Raw genomic sequence first — 19,088 nt, forward strand, 5'->3', positions numbered from 1 at the left:
AGCCTGAAATATACCGCTAGCTGAATAAAAGGGAAACTTTATGAAACAAGCTTCTGAACTTCTCAGCCTGTTCTGAATAATACAGCAAACGCTTTTCCATTCCCTTACCATCAGGTAACAGAAACACGGACCGGTCCTCTTGGCTGCAGTAACTATGACAACCTAGATTCTGTCAGCTCTGTTCTGGTTCAGAGTCCTGAAAATAAGATTCAGTTGCAAGGTATGTAGGTGCAATTTCATTAATTTGTTTTGGAACAGGATGACATTTATCACACTATTTGTTTTTCTTTCTTCCGCCTCATAAAAGGTCATTTTCCTAATTTTTTTTGTGTGTGCAATAAGTGCATTCTAGACAAAGTGAAGGAAATGTCAGTAACTCATGTTGCCTTTGAAATTGAAACAATTTCTGTACACATCAGAAAATAATTTGAATAACGCTGTTAACATTTTACAGCCCTATTTAGCAACCACTTGCACACCTCTTAAACAGCCTGAACTCACATAGATTCCACCAAGCAGGGAGTGACATTTAGTGTGCTCAGCCTGCTTTGCACATGCTGAGTAGTAGCTTATACCTCATGTAGTTGTCCCACTGAAATGAATGGAGTCACTGGAAGAGCAGGATACAGATTTTCAAAGACTCTAAATAACGAAGAGTCCAAAGGCTTTTCTTGGGGCTTCTAAGAAAACATGGAAGGTTAGTCATCTCACTCACTAGAAAAATAATAGTAATTATATATTAAAACAAAAAGAAAAAAAAAGAAAGAAAAAAAAAGAGAACGAGAAGAAGGAAAAGGAGAAGGAGAAGGAAAAGGAAAAGGAAAAGGAAAAGGAAGAAAAGAGGAAACATTTCTAATTCATCTTTTGTTAGTTCCAGTAGATGCATTTCCCAACCTGCATATCAGGTACATAAACACTTTTGAAAAGTCATCCTCTAGGGTATTAGGCCATTAATAATTGCTTTTTTCAGTTACACAAATGTAGCATGAACAACTTATTATTATTACTATGAAAACAGGCTAAATTCTCTTTAATTATGTACTTGTGTTTACCTTTGTGTATATACAATGAGACAAGTATACAGTTCTTAATTTGCAGTTACAGGTAGCTATACAATTATTTCCAGTTTTAAAAATTTTCCTTATTGGTTCATAAATCAGTTGGACATATAGTATGAAGTTGTTGCTGACTGTTAAGAGTGGCTGTCAGAGAAAAATTATCTTCTGTTTAAAAAATCCATGGTTTTTTCCCATCCCTTTCTCTCTCCCCAGAATATGTTAAAAGCCATAAAATCACACAGTGATTTCAGAGACAGTATACATTTTTTAAAAAAGAACTTGTCATTTCCATTGGGATGCAATGAAATATGTCCAGAAATAATTTGTGATTTTTAATGGTCTCCAGTATATGCATGATGTTTGTCAGTTAAAATTTGGAAAATAATCTTTGCATCCCTCAGACAGTGGTTTGACGCATGCCATTGGATTGTCATTATGAGAAATATATTATCAGACCTGCGTAGACTATTTCATACTTATCATGGAAGAATTGAACAAGACTTAAGTTTGCTTATCTGCCTTTCTTTTCCTTTCACAATTTCAAAGCTTTTCACAAGTATACACGTACAGTGAAAAGTTTATGCAGATAACAACAGTTTTACAAATTTTGACATGAGGTAGAAGAAAATACAGACAGACCTGGTTTTAGCAATTTTGATATGACTTTTGACTTGGAAGAGTTATGAAATTACTATTACAGCTATCACTTTTATGTACTTAAAAATAAGGGATAAACCTCTACGAAATTGTCCAAGTGCCTATGTAGAAGAAACCTACATCACAACCAACCAGTCCATGTGCTGAGAAATTACTTGGCCCACAAATAAGCTCCACTAGTTTGAGAGAGATTATTTTTGCCACAGAAAATAACAAAAAATAATAAATAAAAATGTATAGTGTACCTTTGAGTGGCTTTTTGATTGGTTGATTACTATTGCAGCTAGAGTGACTGATAGGTAGGTAGTTAAAATGCTTCTATATAGAATACTCATTCCTATCATTGGGATCATGTAAGCAATGGTTAAAATTTTCAGATGACTAAGTCTAAATTTCTGGTCACAAACAATCTTCATTTTTGATTCACCTGCTCTGTGGTTCTGATACACCAATATGACATGCTTTTGCAAGGCCTCTGCATGTCATGGAGGGCTAAATTGTGAAGACACTTTGCAAAGGGGTTTGTGACATAGCAGGAATTTTTTGAAACACCATGGGAGATAGACTGTCCACCCTTCCTCCGTGTTAAACCTTTAGTAGATTTAGGAATAAATTTTCTTTCTCAAGTTTTTATAGCCCTACCCATCACATCAATTGACTGTCCATTAGCATTTAAATACCAAAGTTACAAGAAATGAACTATCAGCCAAATTTCAATTTTTTCTAGAATTTCCTCCAACCCAATTTTTCCCATTCTTCTTAGTTTGTCTCTACAGAATCATGAAGACATAACTAGAGTTATTTAGACAAGCTATATCTTGTGTCAAAGGAACATGGAAAATAAGTCCAATACAGAATGGAAATGTTTACCTTTACACCTCTTTTTCTGATTACACTGTCTCTTTACTCTGTCTTTCAGGGCTGCTTTCCCTTCATCAGCACTCTCAAAATTTGCATTAGCTGCTAATACCAAGATTATAATTCAGCTGCATGCTTCCCTACTGCAACGCTCTTACTGCTGAGGCTGTTCATTCAGCAATTATTTACAAGAAGAAGTTGATGTAATTCTTTCTTTCTGTTTTTGACAATCCCCTAGAAAGAAATGACACCAGTGAATGCTCTGAGGAACACAGGTTACTAGTTAGTAGAATGGGTGTTCCATACTGAGAGGCAAATGTGAGGAATATATCTGAAATTAATTCTTAAGGAAGGAAATATATGACAGTGCAGATGCTAGACAGATGTGTAAATTGTCCTTAAAAAGCCATATAGTTTCCTTTTTCATAATCTGTTTGTTTGTTTCATAGGTTGGGGAAGCTGCTTGGCTTGAGCATTCCTTTTCATTTAATAACATAATACTCTGTTGCCTTCAGGTCTTCAGGTCATCCTGCCTGAGTATCTGCAAGAACATTTTGTTCAGGCAGCTCTGAGCTATATTGCCTGCAATTCAGAGGGTGAGTTCATCTGCAAGGACAATGACTGCTGGTGTCAGTGTGGTCCCAAATTCCCAGAGTGCAACTGTCCCTACATGGACATTCAAGCCATGGAAGAAAATCTGCTCCGCATAAGTGAGACTTGGAATGCATACAACAGTGAATTTGAAGAATCTGGTGAGATGTTTTATACAATTTTTGTCTGTTTGGCTGTATCTCACAAAAAACATTTATACAACAGACTCCATCTGAAGTCTCCAGAATGGTTCTTACATCTAAAGCTAAATCTACTTAAATACATCCTGGACCTTAGTCTTAATAATTATAACTTTCTGATAGGAAGTGTTGTCCTTACCTCGTGACAATCAGCAGTCTGTGTAATTACATTAGGATTTAGGCAGCTATGTTTGAGTATTCATCTGCTATACATTTTGGAGTCCAGGGCTGTGAAGACTTGGTCCCTATTGGAGCAAGAAGTGTACTGGAGGAGGCAGAAAGAACAAATGAAGAACAAAGTCATGTTATACACTTTATATGGGTATTCTGCATTTTTGTTCTGTAATGCAGCTGAAACAGCTGCTTCATTTCACATCCATTTTTCAGTGTTCGATCAAAGTTTCTTCTGTACTTCCCCTTTATCCTGTCGCTCCAGTGATACCATGAAGCTCACATGGAAAGCTGTCGTGGTTTAACCCCAGCCAGCAACTAAGCACCATGCAGCCACTCACTCACTCCCCCCCATCCACTGGAATGGGGGAGAAAATCAGGAAAAAAAAAAAGTAAAACTCCTGGGTTGAGATAAGAATGGTTTAATAGAACAGAAAAGAAGAAACTAATAATGATAATGATAACACTAATAAAATGACAACAGTAGTAATAAAAGGATTGGAATGTACAAATGATGCGCAGGGCAATTGCTCACCACCCACTGACTGACACCCAGCTAGTCCCTCAAGTGGTGATTCCCTGCCCCCACTCCCCAGTTCCTATACTGGATGTGACGTCCCAGGGTATGGAATACACCGTTGGCCAGTTTGGGTCAGGTGCCCTGGCTGTGTCCTGTGCCAACTTCTTGTGCCCCTCCAGCTTTCTCGCTGGCTGGGCATGAAAAGCTGAAAAATCCTTGACTATAGTCTAAACACTACTGAGCAACAACTGAAAACATCAGTGTTATCAACATTCTTCACATACTGAACTCAAAACATAACACTGTACCAGCTACTAGGAAGACAGTTAACTCTATCCCAGCTGAAACCAGGACAAAAGCATAGCTGGCTCTTGATTTACCAAGCAGTTATTAGTTCATTCCATCGTAGTTGGCAACTTGCTGCTTCGTATGATTTCTGTTTAAACTGAACCTATCCATGTTGTCTCTGCAACACATTTGTGCCACATTAGTTTTCTTTAAAGCATCAATGTTTGTTTCATACATCATTTCACCTGTCCTGATCATCAGAACTTCCAGTCTCATAGAGACTGGGAACCACAGGTAAATCAGCTTCTGAACAACTGTTTTTACAGCTCGCTCACTCAGTGATATCAGTAACAGCTTTCTAGCCAGATGGTGGGAAAAGTAAGGAGAACTCAGCAGACCTGGGAAAAAACACTGAGGGAAAAGAAGAAATGAGGGAGATGAGGGAGATAAAGAAGAAGGAGGAAAAAAAAAAAGAAAAAATCACAGTTTTTAATGAGTTGTGTTGGAGAAAGAGAATGAATCAGTAGAAGAGAGAGGGAAGAAGACTATTCAGTGGTCAGAGGAAGAGTGTGGAAGAGAAGAAATATCAGTACAATACTTAACTGTGAACAGCACATTGTATACATTCTTGTTTTATATTTGTTTTATTGTTAAAGACTGATTTCTCAGTTTAAAGTTAAGAATTTCTAAAGACCCTATATCAGTTAAAATTTCAGTTATAACTTTTAGTGAGACCCAATGCCTAAATCTGAGTCTGCTTGGAAGATCTCAAGCCCTTTTCCCAGCCTTGGTCTCACTCTTAGCATGAGGACTTACAATATTTCTCCTTGGAGAATCACAGATTTCTCTGATTATAAAAGTATGAAATTATGTTATGTTTTTGTGCACATAAAAATACATTTTCCCAATGACTATTTTGACACCTTTAAGCATTTATGGAGTCGTGCTATCATTTACCTTTGCAAACTAGGACAAGTGTATTGACTCTACAGAAGGGCACAGTTTTGTTTACTATATTTTGTCCTATTTCAATGGGATGTGATACTGTTCAGTGCCTGAAGAATGTCATTTGATGGCACCTACTTAACAGCAATTTTAGTTAAGCTGAAAGAGCACATATCTCTGAATCTATGGAGGATTCTTATAGCAAGCTGTGTAGGGGCATAAAATTAGTTATGAGTTTGAATAGTTGTCAGCTACACGTATAGTCCTATGTTCAGGACTGAGACATGAATATCAGGGGAAAAATGGGTATGAATTAAATTCTGTGCTTTTAAAAAAAGGTTATTGAGCTATGCTGTGAGAATCACAAAAATGGCAACTTCACATACCTTGTCAGTTAGGCAATGGCTAGTAGGTGTGGTTACTAAAAAGTGTGAAATGTAGATTATTAACATCATTAAGACATATGCCACACCCATTCTTTAGCCCTTGAATTATTTAAATAATTTTTAATCTAATAAATATGCATTGCATGACTTCCATATCTCATAGGTAGCTAAGAAAATCTCTGCTTTTAATTTAAAAACTGTTTTGCATAAAGATGTTCATGGAAAGATGAGATAAGTAATCTTGTATGTGTATGGGTGTGGTGGGTTGACCCTGGTTGGATGCCAGGTGCCCACCAAAGCCGCTCTAACACTCCCCCTCCTCAGCTGGACAGGGGGGAGAAAATATAACAAAAGGCTCGTGGGTCAAGATAAGGACAGTTTAATAAAGTGAAAGCAAAGGTCACGCACGAAAGCAAAGAAAACCAAATGATGTTATTCTCTACTTCCCATCAGCAGGCGATGTCTGGCCACTTCCCGGGAAGCAGGGCTTCAGTACACGTAGTGGTTGCTCCAGAAGACAAAAATGCCCCCCTTCCGTCTCCCTTCACTTAGCTTTTATATCTGAGCTGACGTCATATGGTATGGAATATCTGTTTGGTTAGTTGAGGTCAGCTGTCCTGGTTATGTCCCCTCCCAAGATCTTGCCCTGCCCCAGCCTGCCATTGAGGGGGGCCAAAAATTTTGGAGAGACAGCCTTGATGCTGTGCCAGCACTGCTCAGCAGTAGCCAAAACACTGGTGTGTTAACAACACCTTTCTAGCTACTGATGCAGAGCACAACGCTATGAGGGCTGCTACGGGGAGAATTAACTCTCTCTCAGCCAGACCCAATACAATCTCCACCCCTTATTCCATACCATTTGTGTCATGCTCAGGTCCCACATAATTTAATATACATATCTTCTAACCATGCCATTGTATTTAGTTCTCATTACTGAAATACCTTCTTACCAACAGTTACAACTGAAACTACATACTTAAACCACTTTTATACCCAACATACAGATTTATACATTCTTATAAATTACTATCCCCTGTCCTTTAACAGATAGATATTCCATGGGCTTCTTCCACTCCTCCAGATATTCACACACAGGTTATGACTTGGGCCCCATCTGTCAAGATGAGTGGTCAGGACAGGAGAAGCAGTACATTCAATTGTTGGGCACCAACACTGGCTTGGTTTGGGTCACCGATGCACTTGTCTGGTTCCTTGCGAAGTTTACTCCTCTGCAGTTCAGGTCATTCTTGCTACAGTACTTCCTACAACATACAACTCACATCACAGTTTATTTTTCCCCCAAGCTTAAATGTCCTTGAGGCACACACTGGGTCTCCCCATCCTTCTGCATTACCCACCAAGTACACCCAGGTCCTTGAGCAAAGACAATCCCACGAATCGGTTTGCCTTTTCCCATGGGAGGTGCAATCCACACTGCCTTCCCCAGCCACTTCCCCATGTGCACTACGGGGACCTTATCTCCTCCCACAGTATGTAGGGGTTTTGTTTGGGCAGGACCAGGACAGTTAGCAGATCCTGTGGTGCTAAATAGCCAAGTGGCTTCTGCTAAATTTGTATCCCAATGCTTCCCATGCCCCTTTGCCTAGTGCTCTCAACATAGTCTTTAACAGTCCATTATATCTCTAATTCTTCCAGATGCTTGTGGGTGATAGGGTATGTGGTACACCCACTCAATGCCGTGTTTCTTTGCCCAGGAGCTTATGAGGTTATTTCGGAAATGAGTCCCATTGTCTGATTCAATTCTTTCTGGGGTACCGTGTCACTATAAAACTTGCTTTTTGACGCCTAAAATGGCGTTTTGGGCAGTGGCATTGTTTACAGGATATGTTTCTAGCCAACCAGCAGTTGCTTCCACCACGGTGAGTATGTAGTGCTTGCCTTGGCGTGTTCATGGCAGTGGTCCAATGTAGTCAATTTTCCAGGCCTCACCATAATGAAAACCCAGCCATCACCCTCTGTTCCAGGGAGACTTTACTCTGGTGGCTCTCTTGATTGCAGCACATGTTTCACATTCATGAGTGACCTGTGTGATGGCCTCTATGGTCAGGTGCACCCCTTGATCACGAGCCCATCTATATGTTACATCTCTCCCTAGATGTCATGATGTTTCATGGCCCCATTGAGCTACAAATAGCTCACCCTTATGCTCCCAGTTCAGGTCTACCTGAGCTACTTCTATTTTAGCAGCCTTGTCTACTTGTTCATTATTTCGATGTTCTTCAGTGGCACAGCTTTTGGGCATGTGAGCATCTACGTGATGTACCTTTAGAGTCATGTGTTCTACACTGGCAGCAATATCCTGCCACAATGCAGCTGCCCAGATGGGTTTACCCCTGCATTGCCAATTGGTCTTCTTCCACTGCTGTACCCACCCCCATAAGGCATTAACCACCATCCAGGAGTTGGTATAGAGGTAGAGTACCATCCACTTTTCTCATTCAGCAATATCTAGGGCTAGTTGTATGGCTTTCACTTCTGCAAGCTGACTCGACTCACCTTCTCTTTCAGTGGCCTCAACGACTTGTCGTGTGGGACTCCACACAGCAGCTTTCCACTTCCAATAGTTCCCTATCACATGACAGGATCCATCAGTAAACAAAGCATAATGCCTTTCATCTTCTGATAACTCATTATATGGTGGTGCCTCTTGGGCACAAGCCACCTCCTCAGGCATTGCTCCAAAATCTCTGCCTTTTGGCCAGTCCGTGATCTCTTCCAGAATTCCCAGGTGGTTGGATTTCCCCAGTCGAGCTCGTTGTGTGATCAATGCTATGCACTTACTCCATGTAGCCCTGGTTGCATGATGTGTAGAGGGGATGTTTCCTTTGAACATCCAGTGTAGCATGGGCAGTCATGGTGCCAAGAGGAGATATGCTTCTGTACCAACAACTTCTGAAGTGCTTTGAACCCCCTCATATACTGCTAGTATCTCTTTTTCAGTCGGGGTGTAGTGGTCTTCTGATACTTGGTACCCCTGGCTCCAAAACCCTAATGGTCGACCTCAGGTTTCTCCCGGTGTTTTCTGCCAGAGGCTTCAGGTGAGACCATGCTCCCCAGCTGCAGTGTAGAGTACATTTTGTACATCTGGTCCTGTCTGGACAGGCCCAAGAACCACTGCACAAGTTATTTCCTGTCCGATATGCTCAAAGGCTTGTTGTTGTTCAGGGCCCCATTCAAAATAGTTCTTTTTCCACGTTACTCGATAGAGAGGGCTCACAAGCTGACTATAACCTGGAATATGCATTCTCCAGAACCCCACAAGGCCTAGGAAAGCTTGTGTTTCTTTCTTGTTAGCTGGTGGAGACATAGTTGCTATCTTGTTAACCACATCCATAGGGACATGACGGCGTCCATCCTGCCATTTTATTCCCAAGAACTGAATCTCCTGTGCAGGTCCCTTGACCTTACTTTTCTTTATGGCGAAACCAGCTTTCAGAAGAATCTGAATTATTCTTTTTCCCTTCTTAAACACTTCTGCCTTGTTGCCCTACACGATGATGTCATGTATGTATTGTAAATGTTCAGGGGCATCACCTTGTTCCAGTGCCGTTTGGATTAATCCGTGACGAATGGTAGGGCTGTGCTTCCACCCCTGGGGCAGCCAATTCCAGTTGTATTGGACACCTCTCCACGTGAAAGCAAACTGTGGCCTGCACTCTGCTGCCAAAGTAATGGAGAAAAATGCATTGGCAATATCGATTGTAGCATACCACGTGGCTGCCTTTGATGCCAGTTCATATTGGAGCTCTAACATGTCTGGTACAGCAGCACTCAGTGGTGGCGTCACTTCGTTCAGGCCGCGATAATCTACTGTTAACCTCCACTCTCCATCAGACTTTTGCACTGGCCATATAGGACTATTAAAAGGTGAATGAGTCTTGCTGATGACTCCTTGGCTCTCTAGGTGATGAATCAGCTCATGGATGGGAGCCAGGGAGTCTTGGTTTGTGCGATATTGCCGCCGGTACACCGTCCTGGTAGTGATTGGCACCTGCTGTTCTTCAACTTGCAGCAATCCCACAGTAAAGGGATCTTCCGAGAGGCCAGGCAGGGTAGATAGCTGTTTGATCTTCTCTGCATTTACAGTGGCTACACCAAAAGCCCATTGGTACGCCTTTGGGTCCTTGAAGTACCCTCTCTTGAGGTAGTCTATGCCAAGGATACAAGGGGCCTCTGGGCCAGTCACAATGGGGTGCTTTTCCCACTTGTCCCCTGTCAAGCTCACTTCAGCCTCCAATAGAGTCAATTCTTGGCATCCCCCTGTCACTCCAAAGATCCAGATGGGTTCTGTGCCCCTGTACCCTGATGGCACCAGCATACACTGTGCACCAGTGTCTACCAAAGCCTTATACTTCTGTGGGTCTGATGTGCCAGGCCATCAAATCCACACAGTCCAGTATATCCGATCATCCCTTTCCTTCTCCTGGCCAAAGGCAGGGACCCTCTATTGCTGTTCCTCATCAGAGTATTCACTGTCTGACCGTTGCGGTGCCAAACCAGAAGTCCTCTCACCAGAATCAAGGGAGGTTGTTTCAGTTCTTCTATGCCTGGAGGATCTCTGATTGCTTTCAATTGCTGATTGCGTTGCCTCTACAGCAACGACGCTGACAACCTTCTTCTTGGGTGACCCCTTCTTAACAGTTGTCTTCCCTCTCGGTTCACGTACGTGGGCTTCCAGCTTAAAGGTGAGTTCACCATATCGTCCCCTTGGTCACGCAGGAAGAACCAGTATACCACGTGGCATACACCTTGGGCTCCCTTTCCCTCTGACCAGGGCAGGAGGGGACTGATTTCTTGGAGCGTCCCTCACAGCCAAGGCACTGTCCTGTAGGGATGAGGAGACACAGAGATTTTCCTCAAAGTTTTGGAGCCAAGACAACACTTTCTCCACAGCTGGTGTTTCCATATCTGGGCAATACATTGCTGCCAAGCTGTTAGAATATGACACTGGGGCACCTTGAATCACCTTTCTCCACATGGCCCATGTGCACAGGACATCCTCTGGATCTTTGGAGACCTCCTCATCATCTAGATCAGTGTAAATGACTTCCACCACTGCTAACTCTCTCAAGTACTGGATGCCTTCATCTGCAGTAGTCCACTTTCCTGAGAAGATCTTCCTTGAATGGATATCTTGCCCTCACACTTGAGAGGAGGCGGCTCCAGAGACTGCAAATTGTTGCCTGTTTTCTAATTCCCCTTTCAATTCCCCGGTTTCTAGAGAGGGATCCCAGCTGTTGGGCTTCCTTGCCTTCCAGTTGCTGACTGTCAGCCTCATTATCTCAGCATCAGAGCAGCCAGGCAGCAATCCGCTCACCTGGCTGGTGGCTGTAATCTTTCCGCAAGTCCCGAAGTTCTGAGGACGTAGGACCGTGTAGTTTCCACTTCCTGTTTAAGTTCCCTCACTCATTCCTGCAATTTCTTTGTTGAAGGACCAGCTTCTAGATTAAACCTTTCTTCTTCTTCTTCTTCCCTCACTAATCGATGGTATGGACCCGTTGATCTCCTTGTCCACTGTTTCTTTTTCACTAATGGGGCAATTACTGTAGTTGTTGTTGTTGTTTGGGTCTCTATCTCAAGCATGGTGTCCTCAGATGTAGTCTGGGTCACTGCCTCAACCGTGGTCCCCTGTTGAACTATGGTTTGGTAGGCATAGGCCAGCCCCAGTTCAGTGTGAGAAGCTGCTGGTCTTCATTGGGATAGGCAAGGCACCATTCTATCAGGTGGCACATCAGTTTGCCAGGGTTGCTTGCCTGTTCAGGTGTAAAGTCCCAGATTATGGGAGGTGATAACTGTCCTAGGAATCTGCCCAAATCCTTCCATATACCCTGCCACCCAGGGACCAGTCGCTTGAGTGCACATTTCAGTATTGCCTCACCCGAAACTTGTCTTCTTTTATACCAGGACGAGACCAGATTCCACAATACCCATAATATACCACCAGTATTAATTATTAGTATTGAACAGCTCACATAAGGGTGAACAAGGACCTCGGGAGCCTGCATAATAAAACCATTCACATCAATGCCCGGTAGGGAGAGGGAGATGTGTCCCCTCATCTCCTCCACAAGATAGCTCCCACAACACAGCAAAGCCGTCAGTGCCAGGGCAAAGCACACAGCCATTATTTGCATTACCACATTCCCAAACTCAGCAAGATGGAGATAAGCAAGCAGCCAACAAGCTCTGTGACCTGCACAGGAGCCTGCCATTTAGTAACTAGCTATGGCACACTTAATGCAAAACTGCCGTTGTTGTGCCCCATGTTGGGCGCCAAAAAAGGACTGTGGTGGGTTGACCCTGGTTGGATGCCAGGTGCCCACCAAAGCCGCTCTATCACTCCCCCTCCTCAGCTGGACAGGGGGGAGAAAATATAACAAAAGGCTCGTGGGTCAAGATAAGGACAGTTTAATAAAATGATAGCAAAAGTCGCGCACGAAAGCAAAGAAAACCAAATGATATTATTCTCTACTTCCCATCAGCAGGCGATGTCTAGCCTCTTCTTGGGAAGCAGGGCTTCAGTACACATAGTGGTCGCTTCAGAAGACAAAAATGCCCCCCTTCCGTCTCCCTTCACTTAGCTTTTATATCTGAGCTGACATCATATGGTATGGAATATCTGTTTGGTTAGTTTAGGTCAGCTGTCCTGGTTATGTCCCCTCCCAAGATCTTGCCCTGCCCCAGGCTGCCATTGAGGGGGGCCAAAAATGTTGGAGAGACAGCCTTGATGCTGTGCCAGCACTGCTCAGCAGTAGCCAAAACACTGGTGTGTTAACAACACCTTTCTAGCTACTGATGCAGAGCACAACGCTATGAGGTCTGCTATGGGGAGAATTAACTCCATCTCAGCCAGACCCAATACAATCGGTCTGTACTTTGTTGAAAAAATTCAGCATGTGAACTTTTGATAGATAGCTTAGTCATTGCCCATTCAGCCTCCCTATATAAATCATATATTACCAACTGAACAAGTCTTCCAGTAGTTTGTAAGCATTTCTAGCTAGCCACAGTGATTACTGAGACATGTTCTGAAAAATTTAGAGCTTGTGCAACATTTAAACTATGAAAAACACTATTAATAAATATCAGCATGATCTGATTTATGTCAATCACTTGTTCTGAGAACAAAAGTGTCCCTTATTAAATAAAACTAATGTTTTAAATAGATATTTTATAACCATGATGTAGGATATATATCCTTCAGTCTTTGTCTAAATCAGTGGAAGTCAGCTTTGGAGATAAGATTATGTTGTTTTTTTCTAATAAATTTATAATAAAAATAAATTATCCAGAAAAGAGTAGGGTGAAAGAAGGCCAGATTATTTAGGAATTAAGAGTCTGAGTAGACAAGGGACAGGATAATCAAGAGCACTAACTACTGGCCCATATAGTCTACTACTAACTGCAGAGGAATGAATGAATGAATTCCATTCTCTGACATTATGAAGTCCAGATTCAAGTAAAGTTAAATACAAGTGTATAAATTTTCTAACTTTTCTGCCTTCCAAACCCTTCCTTACCTTACATATAACAAAACAGTCCTCTGAATCCAGAAACAAATTTTTCCCCTAATACAGACCTGTAAAAGTTACTGGGTTCATTTGAGGTTATGCACATTATCTGTGGACAGAATTTAGCCTAAAGAGGCAGAAATAAATATTCTGTTTAAGATGGTTTATTTACTGTCAGTGTTATCTCTCCTTCTGTCTGTTCAAGATAACACAACTGAGGAATAGATTTTTGGAAAGAAAAAAATGGCATGTCTTCAGTGCCTAAACCCCATTTGAAATCAATGAGTAGCTAAATTTAGTTTGTCTCTTTGAAACTCTCCATCTGAATTTCCAGAAATAAAGAAAAGAAAAAAAAAAAAGCAACAAGACTGTTTTCTCTACAGCCTACTCCTCTCTTCCAAATTAGGATGTTTACATTATTGTTTTAACTTTTAAATTATGAGATGCAAAAGAAAAATGTGTATGACCACTCTATGCATGCATGTCCAACTGCAGTGAGTAATCATGTTAGATGAATGTAATGTTGGGTGAAATGACAGCATGCACCACATCAGGAACATCATGATGTTCAACAAGGAAAAGTCCAAAGTCCTGCACCTGGGGAGTACTGCACCAGGCACCAGGACATGCTGGGGGCCACTCAGCTGGAAAGCAGCTTGGCAGAAAAGACCTTGGGGGTCCTGGTGGCCTCGAGGTTGACCATGAGTCAGCAATGCGCCCTTGCAGTAAAGAAGGCTGATGGTATCCTCGGCTGCATTAGAAGGAGTGTTGCCAGCAGGTTGAGTGAGAGGATCCGTCCTCTCTCCTCAGCTCTGGTGAGGCCACACATGGAGTACTATGTCCAGGTTTTGGCTCCTCAGTACAACAGAGACATGGACATATTGGACAAAGTCCTCAAAGATGATGAAGCGTCTGGAGCATCTCTCTTATGAGGAAAGGCTGAGAGAGCTGGGACTGTTCAGCCTGGAGAAGAGAAGGCTCAGGGGGATCTTATCACTGTAGATAAATACCTGAAGGGAGGGTCCAAATGAAAAGAGCCATGCTCTTTCCAGTGGTGGCCAGTGACAGGACCAGAGGCAGGGAGCACAGACTGAAACAGGAGGTTCCCTCTGAACATCAGGAAACACTTTTTCACTGTGAGGGTGACTGAGCACTGACACAGGTTGCCCAGAGATGTTGTGGAGTGTTTGTCCTTGGAGATTTTCAAAGGCCATGGTCCTGGGCAATGAGGTCTAGGTGGCCCTGCTTGAGCAGGAGTTTGGAGCAGAGGTTCTTTCCCACCTCAACCATTCTGTGATCAAAGAATTTTAATTGTGTTACTCTATGATCAAAGAATTTTCCTGGTTTTCACATAGAAGGACTCTGGTCTGCAATTTGGATTTGCTGGTAGTGACATTTCTTTTTTGAGCAACAACAATTATTATAGGTTAGATAACCAAACATACTCCAGTTCAGAATGTGTCATTCATTGCTACGTGCAGATTTCATTTCATGCAGGCTCTTCTGGCACCTTTTAACTACTCAAATCTCATTTTGGAGGACATGGAACCATATGTTATTTATCTCTCAGTAAATTTGGCTGCCTTTTTCATCTCTCTAGCTGCCCTCCAGCAATACATACTCGATCACAATTAGCTCAATGAGCTTCATATAACCTCTTAATATCAGGGTATGTACTATGTTCTCAAAAGAAATTACAAGAGCTACTTTAAACTGTTTACTCTGAACCATCTGCTTATTCTTTATCATATCTTGTGGCCTCCAGGCTCAGCTACTACCCTTGCAAATGAGCAGCTGTTTCCTTATCAAAAATCCTTACTAAAGCTGTTCAACCTTTATTAACAAATTTCATTAATTTCTTGAGGCTTTTGGCTGAATTAATGTGTAAGCAAAGTTGTCTCTGAGAACATCATTCCAAGAAGCTGTGTTCTTATCATCTAACACGTGGCCTAAAAATATCTTCTCTAATGGAATCAAGCAGTGTTTCATTTACCCTTTCTTAATGTGCATGAAAGTAGCCTTTCACAGGAATTTGTAGCCTAAAAGGACAACTAGATAATCTAGTTGACCGACTGTTATCACAAGCCACTAAGTTTCACTGAGATTCCAAAATATGAAGTCCACCTCTGTTAGATTAAAGCACTGCAATCTTCACTAGTATGCCTGTAGCACACCCCACCTTATTAATGTGTTGTTCTTTTAATATTGCCAATTTTCCTGTATCCCTAATACTAGGAGCATGTACTTGTCCAGCTCCTCCTCCTACCTCATCCTCTCAGTAAACTTTATCTTTCCAATTCAGGAAAAAGCTTTGACCTAAGCACTCTAGTGCTGATTATTTTCACACAGTAAAGAGCATGAAAAGATTCCTTGAAAAATTCTCAAATTTTTGAAGTATGTAGGACTTCCACGGCTTATGGTTACAGCAGTGTTGAAGATGGTCTTAGTGAATATGTTGTCTTGTTACACATCACTGATTTTGGAAGTTTTTGGGACTCTTTTGGCAAGACAATGTACAAAGAAGAAAATTCTAACATGCAACTCTGTCAATGACAGACTGGCAATTTAGCATTTTGCAGAGATTATGACCCACTGCTCTAAAACACTTGAAAGGCATGAAGACCCATAAAAGCATCCACAGGCTCTGGTTTCTGACAGCAAGGATAAGAATGTGATCATGCATTGCCTGTACCATAATCCTGGTGTGGTTGGCTGCCGAGTGCCTTTGGAAATCTGGCCACTTCATTTAAACAATTTAAATGACAGCAATTTTCTTTTACGGTGGTCTGCTCAGTGATTTCTAAAAGAAATTCATAGCAGTCCATGTTGCAAATTAATTTCATTTTTCTAAATTAAAAAGGCTATTAAAATAAATAAGGACAGGTATGATAGGGTTGCTCAAACACTAGAAGATGGCAAAAGTGCATTTCAATAATTTCTTTTTTTATCGCTAGCATTTATGAGTCCTCCTGGAAACATGCAAGTAAAATCTTCCATTCAAGCATTTATTTTCACATAGCTCACATGCAATGGCAGCTTGCTGCCTTGTCTTTGCATACTTCCCAAGTGCTGAGCAGTTGATTATTTTTTTTTTTCTTCCTTGAAGGCAACAAAATCTCTTTTGGAATATTTCCTTGAAAGTCATGGGATGAGGAGATGTGCAACAAATACTATGAGGTATATTCTCAAAGTAGCTTTGAAACTGAAAACTTATTCTTTCAAACATTAATTTAAATACAAAATATTATGGAAGGAAATGGCACATCTACAACAAACTGGACAGAAATTTTACAGTCACAGTTGGGCTTAAAGGTGATTCAGTGAAGTGCTGAAATATGTGCTTATTTTAATCATTTGTAGTCCATTAACTTCATAGATTTGACTTGTGTGATTAACTGTTCAGCATCAGCTTAAATAGATGAGAGCCAGAGCCATCTAGGACCTTGAAGAACTTGGCCCACTGAACACAAAAACTGTTTATGCTACCAGACATGTTGGCTTCACAGACATAATTAAACATCAGAAATCATCCTGTAAATATTTTGAAATGTATCCTTTTACAGCTTTAAAAGACAAACTTCTCAAAATGTGGAGTTTGATTTTTTCAATCACTTTGGTATCTATCTGCTTTATAGACATATTTTCAAAAGGTAAATTTCAGTATCACAGAAAGTGCAAGTGGTATAAGTACAGCCAAAGTAAATTGATATTAACTTTAACATTAATATTTGCTGAAACTATTTTTCATTGTGCATCCAGCCTCCCTCATTGCTTTGATTGCAAAGTACTAGCTGAAGTGAATTGCTGTTGCAAGCTATTTCGTCTTAAATGCCTGGATACACTGGATTTGGACTTAATATCTAATGCATTTCATAATTCCTAATAACTCCAGGATGTCTTGCTATTGAACATTGGTTACCCTTTACATGTACTGACTTAAAATCATCTGAAAAAATCCACAGTTTTGAAAGGTTCACCTAAAAATTAGATCCAAATCCTTAGTTAATGTATAGCACTACATAGAAAGTTGCCAAAGTTTTCTTGTTTGCATCAGCATAGATCGCTTTTGAGACTTTAGAGTCCTGCTTCCTCAGTTCAATTATATTTTTCAATTTCTATATAATGATTGAATTAATGATGTTCCCAAAATCCCTTGTATAAAAGAATTGGATTTAAAGTGTTGAAGAAAGCAGGTTCTAATAGAGAACATGATAAGCTTATTACTGAATTATATATCAGTAATACTGAAGATGAGGAAGTTCAGGGATCCCATTCTTTTTGGAAGGGGTAGCATTTGCATCTTATATAATTACTTTTATGTAAAATCTACGGAAAGTAACAGGAGAGATCATCTTCACCATTCCATAATCTTCAGTGAGATTTAGAGAATTATCCACTTACTAATGTCATGAATTTATATCTCCACCTTCAAAAGTGCAAAATATTGAAAACCACCATATATTTTGATGATACAATTTCAGAACTGTCTCCTTTCTCCTTAAGTTCATATTTTCCCATATGAAATATGAGCATACTGTAAAATGTCAACTTTGAAACAAGAAAGGGTCTTTCCACTAAGCACATCTACTTCCCAGATCTGCAAATCTGTTTTATTAAAACCAAGCACAACAGAAGCCCAAAGCTGGTCTTGGAAAAAGTGAAGAATTAGCGTTCTCTCACTCTTGAATTTTGAGACCTTAATCAGTTGAAACTTATATGCAAACTTGGCCAATATTTTTACTATTTAATACTACTGAAAGACAGAATATGTTTCAATTCACACTTTGCATTTTGGGATTGGTGGTGGTCTTGCTGTATAGCCATCTGAGTCATCTGAGTCACGACTTCTGGAAAGATTGACTAACCATTTGTGGTCATGCCACATGTCTTTATAAAATAGCACTGTGTGCTGACTCAGGCTGTAAAACTATTCTACTGTTTCTTGTGAAGGATGAAAATCCCTACTCTCACAGTGAAGGTGGTTTTCAATACCCAGGCTGCAGACTGTGGTAAAATACAGTAAAATCAAGACTGGAAATTATAGTTGACACTGACATGGAAGTGCAGATGCTCAGGGTAGAATTCTTTACACCCTCTGTGTTGTGGTTTAACCCCAGCCAGCAACTAAGCACCATGCAGCCACTCACTCACTCCCCCCCATCCACTGGAATGGGGAAGAAAATCAGGAAAAAAAAAAGTAAAACTCCTGGGTTGAGATAAGAATGGTTTAATAGAACAGAAAAGAAGAAACTAATAATGATAATGATAACACTAATAAAATGACAACAGTAGTAATAAAAGGATTGGAATGTACAAATGATGCGCAGGGCAATTGCTCACCACCCACTGACTGACACCCAGCTAGTCCCTCAAGTGGTGATTCCCTGCCCCCACTCCCCAGTTCCTATACTGGATGTGACGTCCCAGGGTATGGAATACACCATTGGCCAGTTTGGGTCAGGTGCCCTGGCTGTGTCCTGTGCCAACTTCTTGTGCCCCTCCAGCTTTCTCGCTGGCTGGGCATGAAAAGCTGAAAAATCCTTGACTATAGTCTAAACACTACTGAGCAACAACTGAAAACATCAGTGTGTTATCAACATTCTTCACATACTGAACTCAAAACATAGCACTGTACCAGCTACTAGGAAGACAGTTAACTCTATCCCAGCTGAAACCAGGACACACTGCTAGCCTTCTAAATTTGCTGCAGATGGGCAGCACTGCCTTTATGATTATTGAGGCTGTAAAGAAGCTGTAAAGGAGGAATTCTAAGATTGTTCCAAAGTCAGAGACTGGGTATGACAGTCACACAGTCAGTCAATACAGACATGCATAAAGGTGATCATATTTGATCTCAAAATCTACATAAATCCCTTAGTATT

The 19,088-nt window shown here is 41.1% G+C and overlaps 1 protein-coding gene across 3 annotated transcripts in view; it reads left to right on the forward strand.

Moving 5' to 3' along the window:
• The window catches only part of BRINP3 (BMP/retinoic acid inducible neural specific 3), a 243,523-nt gene that overhangs the window by 167,386 nt on the left and 57,049 nt on the right, over positions 1-19,088 (forward strand). For all 3 annotated transcript variants that reach the window (XM_049808658.1, XM_049808660.1, XM_049808659.1), the window contains exons 5-6: positions 115-220; positions 3,089-3,325. In XM_049808658.1, coding sequence (XP_049664615.1) covers positions 115-220; positions 3,089-3,325 — 343 coding nt within the window. The remainder of the gene's footprint in view (positions 1-114; positions 221-3,088; positions 3,326-19,088) is intronic.

The sequence above is a fragment of the Accipiter gentilis genome, chromosome 8, assembly GCF_929443795.1.
Source record: "Accipiter gentilis chromosome 8, bAccGen1.1, whole genome shotgun sequence".
Lineage (NCBI taxonomy): Eukaryota > Metazoa > Chordata > Aves > Accipitriformes > Accipitridae > Astur > Astur gentilis.